The sequence below is a fragment of the Sinocyclocheilus rhinocerous genome, unplaced genomic scaffold, assembly GCF_001515625.1.
Source record: "Sinocyclocheilus rhinocerous isolate Xijiao unplaced genomic scaffold, SAMN03320098_v1.1 scaffold946, whole genome shotgun sequence".
NCBI lineage: Eukaryota > Metazoa > Chordata > Actinopteri > Cypriniformes > Cyprinidae > Sinocyclocheilus > Sinocyclocheilus rhinocerous.
Window position 1 is genome coordinate 29,354 of NW_015633151.1, and position 12,618 is coordinate 41,971.

At 36.9% G+C, this 12,618-nt stretch overlaps 1 protein-coding gene across 3 annotated transcripts in view; it reads right to left on the reverse strand.

Annotated features, from left to right (window-relative positions):
• The window catches only part of LOC107743151 (oxysterol-binding protein-related protein 3-like), a 75,170-nt gene that overhangs the window by 23,866 nt on the left and 38,686 nt on the right, over window positions 1-12,618 (reverse strand). For 2 of the 3 annotated variants that reach the window (XM_016556276.1, XM_016556274.1), the window contains exons 2-5: window positions 7,848-8,090; window positions 3,140-3,256; window positions 2,062-2,115; window positions 795-908 (exon numbers count right to left, since the gene is read on the reverse strand). In XM_016556276.1, coding sequence (XP_016411762.1) covers window positions 795-908; window positions 2,062-2,115; window positions 3,140-3,256; window positions 7,848-7,943 — 381 coding nt within the window. In that variant the 5' untranslated portion in view covers window positions 7,944-8,090. The remainder of the gene's footprint in view (window positions 1-794; window positions 909-2,061; window positions 2,116-3,139; window positions 3,257-7,847; window positions 8,091-12,618) is intronic. The other variant, XM_016556277.1, reaches the window with a different exon arrangement.

The following is a 12,618-nucleotide window of genomic DNA, read 5'->3' on the forward strand; positions in this document are numbered from 1 at the left end:
AAATAATTTCATATTTCCATAGTAATAATAATAAAATTAATAAAATAAAATAATTGACAATTGTGTCATCATTTACTCACCCTCATGGTTCAAAAGAGTATATGTAATAAATTTTATCAAACAAAATATTTCTTGCTGAAGCTAATTTTTGTAATGTCTGTTTGATGCTTTACACAAAAATGACTTTAAATGATCTTTTGGGAGTAATTTCTCAACCAAATTGGATGTGCGATTTATTTGCGATTAATTAGATTAATTAATTGCCACATCATGTAATTAATTAGATTAAAATTTTTAATAACTTACCAGCCCTAATATATATATGTATATATGTGTGTGTATGCAAATTTTATTAACTAATACAACTAACTAGTGCAATTCTACTTAAATTGTAATTAGAACTGTAATTCGAATTTAAGTGCAATTATACTTAATTAACCTATAATTGAACTTCAGAATTAAATTAAAATTTTTAATACATATTACCTATAACATTCCATTAATTTAAACTGAATTATACTGGCATTTAAAATTCATTCTCAGTTCAGTTCTGAATATCAAAGTACATCAAATCTCTTTCTCACACAGCCACAAAACTTCATTAAAGAAATCATAACTACTCAGTGCTACTTTAACATAAGGCTAAAGCAAATCTCCTGTACCATCATAATGTAACATGTTCCAGTAAAACTGCAGCAAAATTACGGTATGCACCAATCTCCACTAGTGCTTTTCCTGTGACCGCAGAGCATTCTGACTCTAAGGTCAGTCTAATACGATAATTGTTGTGATACCTTCAGGTGATAAATGTTTTCTTCAGCGTCCAGATCAATGCACTTGGCTTTCTTCTTAATGGCCATGACGGACAGCCCCACATCAATGCAGCCGTGGAGCTTGCCTTTCTCGACCTGCACAAAGCACAGACAGAAGGTTTGACCTATAAAATATCACCCCTACCTTGTATATCAATACAACAGATGCTACTTTGTTGCAATGTACTCAAATTACTACTGAGCAAATATGTTGCTCCTGGTTAAACCTCAAATGAATATAGATTCAAATTGAATTCTTGGCTCTTGTGCTTTTCCACAAATAATGAAATCTACTGTGATACAACAGCCCTAGTCATCCCATCTTACTGTGGCTATTTCATAGGTTTGCATGAGTGACATAGAAGTAGTGATGAGAATTGTGAAGAATTTAAGAATTTGATTCCATTAATAAATCTTTTAGCATTTATCAGGAATACATATTTGAAAAAAGTAAATACATTTTATACTTTAAAAATAATACTGACAAAACTATAAAGTGCATCTTTAACTACATACTGACATATAACTGACCAGTCAATAACTACACTGATTAGTTAAAAATATTAATTAAAAATGACCTGCTCAAAAGAATCATTTACCCCATAAACTCACTAAATTTTGAATTTGTGAGCATATAGCCCTCTATAAGCATATTGTGCATTCAAAACAGTAAATTTCACAAAAGGTGACAAGTTTGCAGCACATTAAATGCAAGAGGGCTCTGGCTAATTTTGCTAATGGATAACCTTGTCAATGATCCATTCTCACAGGCACATTCAACTAGTGCCCTTGATTTAGAGGCCAAACAGGCTCCAGCTACATCTGAAAGATATATGGCAGGTTGAATACGTACGTTCATTATAAATTAATACCCTGGCTCTAAGCGTCCACTTCATAATGTTGTTTAGGAGAGCAGACTGGCATGAGGGAAGGTAGGTTGTATAACAGATTCTGTTATGAAATTTTCCGCTTTACATTTGCAAAATATCGGTTCTAGACGATGCTATCAAACCCTGGGGACATTAACTTTGATTTTACATTCCCACAGCTTGAGGCTTTTATCAGCAGGAAACATATATATTGACAGAAAGATGGAGGTTTAGGACCACTAAAGATTGCTGGAGCTCTGTGAAGACTTACATGATGGGGAACTGACCACTAATAGTCCTGAGTGCTTTAGTTCAATGGATTGAGTGAGTGTGTGTGTGTGTGTGTGTGTGTGTACACATGTGGGGCCATTTAGACTCACATCAGCTGCGCATTTGGCGTACTTCAAAATGCCCTTGTCCAAGTAGAAGAATCTCTGTGAAGAAAGAAGCACAAATAGGAGAGGACAGAGGAGAAACTTGGGTCAGATTTATTTGGTAAATGATGAATGTCCTCTCAGGGGATGCTTACGCACTCTTGATGAATGAGAGGCTGTGTATCGCTATGCCTCTTTTCTGTCTATTCTTGTATTCACTGTTTGGCTGAAGGGGAATATGGGTATTTTTGGAGAACAGACCTTTGAATGGCTTACTCAGGGTTGTATCTGAATATTAAACTGGCATAGAAGAAAGTATTTTTGCATGCATCAAAAAATGCTAACATCACCTTTAATTGTGTTTGTGTGCTTAAATTGAACAGAATGGGTGCTTTAATTGTCAACACTGAAAAAAAGTGAAATGACTGCCATTTATTTAAAGTGCATTTTTATGTTAGTCTAATCAAAAATCATAATTTCTGGTTTAACCTGTTTAGTTCAGTTTGGCTAAAATCAAAAAGGACTCATCATTGAAAAAATTAAAAGAAACAACAGACATTAGTGTGGGTTTTATTAATGTTTCTGGTGTTTTCATTGTTGTTGTTAGTCCATAACAGACAAGATGATGCATATTTTAAAAAGACAGCACAATAAACATTAAGGTCTTCCGTCTTAATTTTCATATTATAGCTCATTTTGTTTTTGTTTAGGGTGAAATTAAGTTATAAAAAAAACAAAAATTATTATGTTGACCTACATTAACATGCTGTCTTGTGTCTGAAGAAAATTTGATTAAGTGAGATTTTTATAATAAATAATTTCTATACTCCGTATGAATGATTTTGTCTACGAATTTTTTTGTCTATAAATATTTTTGATTAATATTAAATCAAAAAATAAATTTGGCAGTAACAAATTTGAGTATTTTTTTAAGTGGAGAGTCCATCAGAATGAGTGCAATGTGTTCAGGCAGGTTAGCACGAATCCGCTCAGATCTGGAAATCTCTGCACTAATTTATCTAATTATTCCACCTTTTCCAAATTATTATTTTTTTTAATTAATGCATGACCATTTCCTACATACCTTGTGCCAACCTTTCATTGGCCACTTTCTCTTCTTCAGCATGTAGCCAGCCTGCTTCTCTGGCTCCTGAACATTGGAAAGACCACCACGCAAACCCTCCACAATCTCCCAGCTGTCCTGTACAATTCAATTCAATACATGCACACACTGTACAATGAATCAGTGTAGTGATATTAACTCAGTGCCTATGAAAAAATGTTCATAATAAATGTTGTTATAATGATGAAAAACATGCAATGTGAAACCAGAGAGTCAACAAATAAAGACAAATTGAGGAAGTCACTTGACAGATTAATATGGAATAGAGTAGACATTATGGTTATTTAATATATAAGTAAATTAATATATACACTTTTTTCAATTATTTTTCATGATATATATCGCTTTCATGACAAAATTAATTATCATGATATATAAGATTTTGGTCATACCGCATACTTCTTATTTGAGTGATAAATACTGTAGATATTTGTGGATTTAAAATGAATGATGAAAGTGTGGATTGAAAAGTGATGATTTTTTTAAAAAATTTAAATAAATTTACAGAAAATGTTTTAGAAAGACATGAAGGCAACAGCTAGAAAAATGGAGTTGCTGCAAACAGGATTCTTCTCCATTTGATATCAGAATGTGGGCAATTAACAATGTGCATACTGTTCTCAATCAGGTGGAAATTTAGAGAGGATAGATATTCTCTTTATTATTTAGAGCGCTGACAGACGGGACAAAAATGTGGGTCTTCATTCTCCCTCTTCAGCAAACTCTCTCTTCCTCAAGGCAAGAGCTGCACTGCCCAAACACATGCTCAGCAATTCACTACATCAAGGACAACTTTCAAAGAGGCATCTCTATAGCCAAGGACAAAACCCAAACATGTATTAAGAACCACAGAGTGTGACTAATGAAACCAACCGCTCTTACACAACAGCTCAAATCAAAGAGCAACACAACCTTCAAAATATACTGTGTTATGACAGTGAAATCAGCTAATCAACCAACCCTTGTGAAAAGGAGGAACACTTTAGAATAATTTTAAAACTTATAAGACTTACTTATTAGAGAATATACTTTTAAATAATAATACTAAATGTCATGTTTTCAGACAATAATTGCACGTTAATTGCAATAAAAATCTAATATAGTTTAAATGCAATTAGCTGAACTTTAGTTCTTTCTTGACTCACTTAAAGGCACAATATGTAATTTTCGCCGCTATAGGGCGCGTATTCAAAATAAACAAAGAGGCAAAGGCGTAGTTTGATGATGCCGTGACTGAGTGTGGAATTATGGGAGTTGTCGTCTTCCTCCCCACAGCCGATGCAATCCGACGGGACTCGGGCAGAAATCATGTTCATGGATGAGCTAATGATTTATTAAGGTAGTAGAATGAAGCAGGGTGAGGCTGAAAGCCGTCGAAGCGAAACGAGGCCGCTGAACGAGCGCGACACACGGCTCGAAAGCAGCGGAGCTTTTATTATGCCACAGTCGACCGCTTCTGCTCCTTCCGGTCGTGCGTATGTGGGAAAAAAAAGCAGCGCAGTTTTATCATACTAGATACATTTAAAAGTTCTGTTATAATGCTACTCTGTGCAGTCGTCACCGGTCTAGTAAAACGCACAACATATTAAAGCGTCTTTGGTTTTTCCATGTTTTCAAAAAATCTTACATATTGTGCCTTTAACTAGGACTTAAGTACATCTTTATATGTAATATAATAATTGTATTGTAAACTAAAATATACTAGAATGTCATTTCAATGGAAACTTGTATGTCATGTCATGTTTAAACTTGTTTGTAATTATACATTTGTAATGAAGCTGCAATTTAATACATTCAAAATATATTAACTTTAAATAATAAATAATATACAATTTAAATAATAAAGTAATATCGAATAACACACTCTAGTTAACATTATAATCATGTACTTTACATGTGCTTTAGAACACATCAAAAGTAAGGGTACTTGTTTAAAGCACACCAAAAGATTATTAAAATATAATGAATGTACGCTAAAGTAAAACTTTTAATTTGCCATTATTACAAAATGCGCATTTTAAACGTGTACTTACTGTATATATATACACGATAGAAAAGCACACATCTTTTCCACAAAGGGATGCATTGAAAACTATCTTTTGTTACCCATGTAGTAGGGCTGCACGATAAATCACATGCGATATTTAACGCGCATCTTGTCAGTAAAGCCGGTTCTTTAATCAGCGGTAAATCTCCATCACCTGCGTGCTTTCACATGGAGCAGCATTAACTACACAGAGCCGTTGTTCACTGACAAGCTGCGCAAAACATGCGCAAAATATGATTGTGGTTTTGCGCAGCTTGTCGGTGAACAACGGCTCTGTGTAGTTAATGCTGCTCCATGTGAAAGCCCGCAGGTGATGGAGATTTACCGCTGATTAAAGAACCGGCTTTACTGACAGGATGCGTTAAATATCGCATGCGATTTATCGTGCAGCCCTACCATGTAGTGACACAAAGTATACAGTTATACAGGAGCACGGTGTAGTCATAGAACATATACTATAAAGTAAACTATACAGAACCAGCAGTCTCAAAAAGTAATAGATAGTTCTGAGGACATTTCTCTGAAGAAGTGGGTACCAGATCACCTGGTGGGATTTCAGCCCTCTTTGCAGTACTTTAAACTCTACACAACATAATTCCATGATGTTGGTATTGAGAGTAACGTCTGCCACCCGAACAGTGAAACATAGCTCCGCTTAGAAGGAGTAATGAGCTTTATAATGCTACCAAATGATGAGATTAGAGATTACAGCCTCATAATCAGGTCAGCCTGTTCATCTGAGGAGAAGGGCACGCATCCGCCCTCCGGAGCTCAGAGCATATGAACGCACACATGTGCAGGTGTACATATGCACACAGATATTTTAAGTCTATACACAATAGGAACAAACCTGTGTGAACAGTGATTGAAGACAAATAATGGCAACCAAAGGTCTGAGAGCAGACTTTTGAACCCTGCTGTATTTATCCTTCATTTCCACAGAACATGATTAGTTTGCCACTAATTCCCTCAGACAAAAGCCTCGGGAAGTGTTTCAGAATTGCAATAAATGAAAAAAACAAAGGGCTGCTAAGTTTTTATTCATCCGGCGCTCAAGGCTCATTTCATAGATCGGTTATATTCATATTTCCTACAGTCATCTGACTGAGAACAGAGAGATTAATACTGTGTTTCAGCACAGCGGGTAATGGGACTGATGAAGATAAAGTGGAAAAGCGTAGCTGAGAAATTTTGGGGTAAAGTCCAGAAACATTTTGTCTAGTCCACTGCTTTCTGCTTTCATCTGCGCTGTCGGCTAGTTTTTCATTTGCTTTCAGAAAATTATATAAAAAAAAACCCTAAGCACTATAAATATTTATACTCTAAATGTCCTTTTTGTATGAAGCAAAGTATCAGGAGACGTTAAGGCAAGCTAGTCACCCTAAGACCTATAAACAGAACATCAGGCTCTTTGAACAAACACAGCTATCTCTTGTCACTACATTTAAGCTAATATTCAGTAGATGCTTGTATCCATGGATTTTTTTTATTTTGATCAACATCAAGATTTTAATGCTAATAATTATATGAATGTATAAAAGAAAGTATATTTCAGTCAAAACAGCCCTTAGAGTAGTTTTAGCATATAAATGGATGACAATGTTAATTTGTTTGGTCTTGGCCGACTAGATCTACATTTCCACTTCTGTTATTGCTGCTGCTGCTGTTGTTATTGCTGCTGCTGCTACTGCAGAGCAAGTAGGGAGACTTGTTACTGCCAAGACATACACAGACAGATAGCTGATCTAGACAGGTGGAGCTGGGGGAGGTGGAGGGTATCAGAGGTACTCTGATAGCACGCTGCTGAACCAGTTTACAGCAAAATCAGAACCAGACAATTTAAATGTTGACCAAATAAGCTCAACGGATGCAGTTACAGCTGTAGTTTACTAGCCTTGTAGTGAACAATATGATTGCTAGCAGATTATATACCAAGGAAAAATCAGCCTGCACCATGTAGAGTTTCCTGACTGATATAAAAAAAACGGTTTGTCTTTGCATTGTGCATTTTTCTGGTATGCACTGAGCACTGTATTTTGAATAAAGACTTTTTTCTTGGAGATTTTTCTTGGAGAACAGGCTTTCATACTTTTTTTTACTATAAAAGGGTGAGAAAATGCTATAAAACAGTAGATGATATATTTCATGTCACACTGCAGGATGTCAATTTCCCAAAAGTATTTTACATCAACTACCTATTTACAGTACCAGCAGGACAAATATTAAACCTGGAAAATCAACAACTGAAAGTCTCAATTTATCTCACACACACTAATATAAAACAGTGGGAAGTCTGTCTTCTTCACCCTCAGTGCATTTGTATTTGATAGTGCTAGTTATGCATTTTGATTGCTTTGCATGAAAAATTAGACATCAGCCACAAGATTTGAGGTTTAACTGTTATCTCTCCAAAGGTGCAGGTTGAGTTAAAAAGAAAAAACAGTACAGTTTTAGAAAAAAAGGTACAAAAGCTGTCACTGAGAACCTTTCAAAAGTACTAAAAGGTGTACCTTTTGAAAGGGTACCGCCCCATTGACAGCTTTTGTACCTTTTTTTTCAACAAAAGTGATACTTCTATAAATGTAGCTCATCGTCTGCCAAATCAAATGCATACACACTTACCTGTCTGCTGTCATGTTTGGAGGAGGAACTGCTATTGCTGTGAGATGGAGAGGAGATCTTCTGGGACATAGTGGAACTTTTTTCCTCTGAGCTCATCTCCTGCTCTCAGTGAGAGGGAGAAGGTAAAAAGGAGAGGAAGAGTTGGAACTGGAGGAGAGGAAAAGAGGGAGGGGGAACCGACAGCTCAGCAGTTGTGGGTCTCCATTTGCTTGTTCTTCCAAAGCTTGGACACAGTATTCGAGCCTGTGGACAGATGAAGAGAGAAAGAAAGGATTGATCAGGAGATGTATGTGAAAGGCAACCTCAACACGATGTCAGGCTTTCATCGGTACAGGTAATGAACACCACTCGCCCACCACAGGATATCAAATAGCAGAATTATCTGAAAGTATAAAGGCTTGGTCAGCAAGACACACAATCTGAGGGTTGTGTTGAGGAAGGATGCCAGCCTGAATCACTGGACATACTATAGATGCCGTCCCCGGATCATCTCCCACTCTCTCAGCTTCTTCTTATGAAAGTTATGAAAAGTGTGGGGGCTACATTGAACACACACTGACTCTATGAATCTGTGCTTCATTTATAGCAGTAACAGACGTCAGAGATCGCCGCTCTATAGTAACCGTCCTTCCTTCCCTGTCTCATCTCATCCACGCTGCTGTCTTCCTCTCAGTGTAGTTCTCACATGAATGGAGAACAGAATGCAAATGTCCTCTTGCTTTGTGTCTGGGTTTGTTTGAAGTCATGTGTCACGACAGCACCATATGCATACTCGTGTTAGAGCACCTAAGCTGGTTATTAACGCAGGTTACAGGGTGTGCGATACATGTCAGATACACATAAAATACGAGGCATAAATTAACAAAACTGTCACAATAAGTTTAAATACACCTATGGCTTGTATTAAAAATCAGTTTGAAATTATGTAAGCAAATATGATGTATTATGTATCCATAATACTAGTTAATATTGGTGGATCACTAACAACATATTACACAATATATATGAATAAAATTACGAGTAACACTTTAGTACAGGGACCAATTCTCCCTATTAACTAGTTGCTTATTAACATGCCTATTAATAACATATTGGCTGTTTATTAATCCTTATAAAGCACATATTCTGCATGACCATATTCTACATCCCTAATCCTACCCAATACCTAAATTTAACGACTAACTTACTAATTAATAAGCAGCAAATTAGTAGTTTATTGAGGCAAAAGTAGTAGTTAATGGTTTGTTAATAGCGAGAATTGGACCTTAAAATAAAGTGTGACCAAATTATGATTTGTGGTAGTGGATCTTATATGTGCAAAGCATTTGTTGAATTTTATATTGTGGCTGAGATTTGTTTGTTTTTTTCTAGCATGTCTTTTGCAGGCATTTTTAAAAGCATATTCCAGTCTGTCTCCCCCTCACTTTTCTTCATTACGAGCAGCAGCACAGGTCACAATGTGGGACACGGGAATGCAGCAAGGTTAATTAGATTAGTTTTGCACTCAACAAACCAAACACCCCTTCATTTCCATCGGCCTGTGAAGTGAACGTCAATAGAAACACACAAATCTCTCATCCCACTCTGTTGTTCACTCCTTCTTTTAGGGAAATTATACTTCAGCTCACGCTGTCTAAAATTTCTCTTCTCTGGGAATAGGACACAGAAAATTGTGAAAATGAGCAGTATGTCGACTCTTCAGCTAATGTGTGCATCAGCATCATGTGTCAGCTGCACATCGGCATACTTTGATTTAATCACTTCCTGTGAGGATGGAGTAATCTGTGTTACTTAATTCAGCAGTGTGGTGAATAACCAGCCTCAGTGCTCTTGTGTTCATTTTACCTGACATGCTATGACTTGGATGACTGAAAACCTTCATAGACTAGAAGAACACATGCTGACGTCCTGTCATTGAAACTGTTCTATCATATAACATCCATCTTGCATTGTTACGTCCCAGGACCTATATAAGTGGGAGTGTCTCTTTTGTGCATGTGCTCTGTTTGTTTTGTTTTGCTTCTTTCTCTCTCTCTCTCTCTCCCTCTCAAACGCTGATAAGGCTAACAGGTGGAGTTCAGTTAGTTGATGATTCTGCTGATGACTGCACTATCCTGATTGACCCACTAGAGGAAATGTTTGGAGTTAAAAGGCAGAGCTGCCTGAGATGTCTGGAGTGTGGAGGCTTGGAGCAAGAGTGTGTGTGGTTAACTTGTTGTTGACAAAAGTGTGTTGAAAGATCTTTAATCCTCTTGTGGGAGGACTCATTTAACCCAAACATGTGAGTTATAAAATTTTTCTGTTAAGACCAAAATGTATTTTGTTTCTTTCATTTTTTTTTTTTGTGGGAAGCTGTAGGGAGTAGTGATGCAAAGTCCGATTCATTTCCGCGAACCGGTTCTTTTCGGACAGATCGGCTCATTGAACCGGTTCAAAAAGCCGATTCATCGGTTCCTGACGTCATCAAGCAATAACGTCTCTTACACATTTATTTTCTAACAACTCAGTGCCATGTTGTATCAATTGAAACATTCAAAAATAAAGTTATTTGTGTGAAAGCATATTGCTGATTATTGCCATATAATTCACCTTAGTTAATGGTGTTTGTGGTCAGTTTTTTTCGTGGATCCTCAGATACGTCTGACTGAGCAATATTGACTAGCCTACAACTTGGATAAGACTCCTAAAAGTTTCGCACCTACAACATACATTACAGACATTGATGCACAAACGTGGATATGTTCTACATGTCTACAGTATAAAGAATGAATAAACCAGTCTTATAAACTCCTTGATTTCGCTTAAGCAACTTTAAATATAATATGCATGCACAATAAACTATTGTAAAATTTATTTACATCACTCGACAGAAAGGTTTTGGCAGGTTTTAATAAAATATAAATTAATAACAGTCATAAGCATATTTCCTGTACGCGCCTCAGGCTTGCACAGTATCGTCAACTCACTCATCAGAATCTTCGGTAATCCTCGGCAAACTTCGTCACGGCTCATTCGGTTCTTGTTGAGTCCTCGGTAATCCTCGGCAAACTTCGACCGTTGGTTGAACCGGCTCATTCGGTTCTTTTTGAGTTGGACGTGCTACTTCGGCTGTGCGTCCTGCGTCATCAACCCGGAACTAGAGTTCGATTCAGTTCAATTTGTGAACCGGCTCCGGTAATCCTCGGCAAACTTCGACAGTTGGTTGAACCGGCTCATTCGGTTCTTTTTGAGTTGGACGTGCTACTTCGGCTGTGCGTCCTGCGTCATTAACCCGGAACTAAAGTTCGATTCAGTTCGATTTGTGAACCGGCTCAACTGGTTACTTCCAGAGAACCGGCTCAAAAGAACGATTCGTTCAAGAACCTAACATCACTAGTAGGGAGGTGGTTGCCATTTATTTTGACTACCCTTTTTCTCCTGTTTAAGGAAAGCAAGAGAGTTAGTGTAATATTTTGTACTTTTTTATTTGTTGGATTAGGTAGATTGCTTTTGGGAGTTAGTATGTTCTGTTTATTATGTTGGCCTTGACCTGTCCTGAAGTTCTGTTTGCTTCCTTGTTTAATAAATTATTTTGTTTTGCACTGATTATGGTGTCAAGTGTGAGTCAGTAGAAGGGGAAAGCTCCCTCCATTTCTCCACCACTTTCTTTATTACTCCTTCCCATCCCTAGACTGGAGAGGTATGTAATAATGGCTAAGCTGAAAAATTAGCTGACATGCTATGACTTGGATGACTGAAAACCTTCATAGACTAGAAGAACACATGCTGACCTCCTGTCATTGAAAACTGTCCTATCATATAATAGCCATCTTGCATCAAAAAGTGAATAGCCAAGACAGGTTTCCATTTACACCTGATATTGCCATGCATTCAAATGGTTCTCCTGTCACCAATCATATTCAATCATATTATTTCAGTCAATGTGTCACTACAAGCATGCTGTTGAACCCAACTTTCTTGAATTTTATTCTCACCACGAATGTTATAGGATCACTAAACATTTTCACCATATTTAGACCTGCAGTTACAGAAAGGGTGTTTGCTAAGCACTTTACTTTATTACATTTCGGTATTTACACTTTATACATTTACAAGGTTGTGTTTAGGGATGCACCGAATGTTCGGCAACCAAAATTATTTGGCCGAAAATATAAAAAAAAAACAATAAATTGTACCAAACAATGACGTGACGCTATCAAATAGCAACCAGCGTAAAGTGAAAGGCGCACACTCATAATGCAACAAACATGTCAGCAGTGTAGAAGCATTTAAACTGTATGAGAAAGACGCAAAAATCATTACAAGCACCGACAGCGAGAGACTGTTTAGTACTGCATCGCATGTCTTCGATGAGAAGAGGAAGGGGTGATTGGTGCTGGTTTACTGTATGATGATTGAAATCGCGAAATGGCCTTAAACAATTAGTAAAAACTGCAGAACGTTATGTTTTCTAATGCACGCACGAATTGCATGTATTCTGACAGCGCTGCACGAACTCGTGGCGGATCTGCTTGTTAACCAGGTTTCAAAGTCCAAAGCGAAAATCTGTGCTGAAACAGTGTTACTCATCAGTTGCTCAGTCACATTTTTTTTATTTTTTACAAGGCATGTGACAATGCGATACGTGCGATAAATCTGCTGTCAACAAAAAGAAGCATTGAGGTCTTCCTGCGTGTTTCCGTCAAAATAAAAGTTGACAAAAAGCAAGAACTCCAACATTCATAAATGTTAGTATTGTAATTTTACTGCTGTACTGTAAAATAAAATAAAA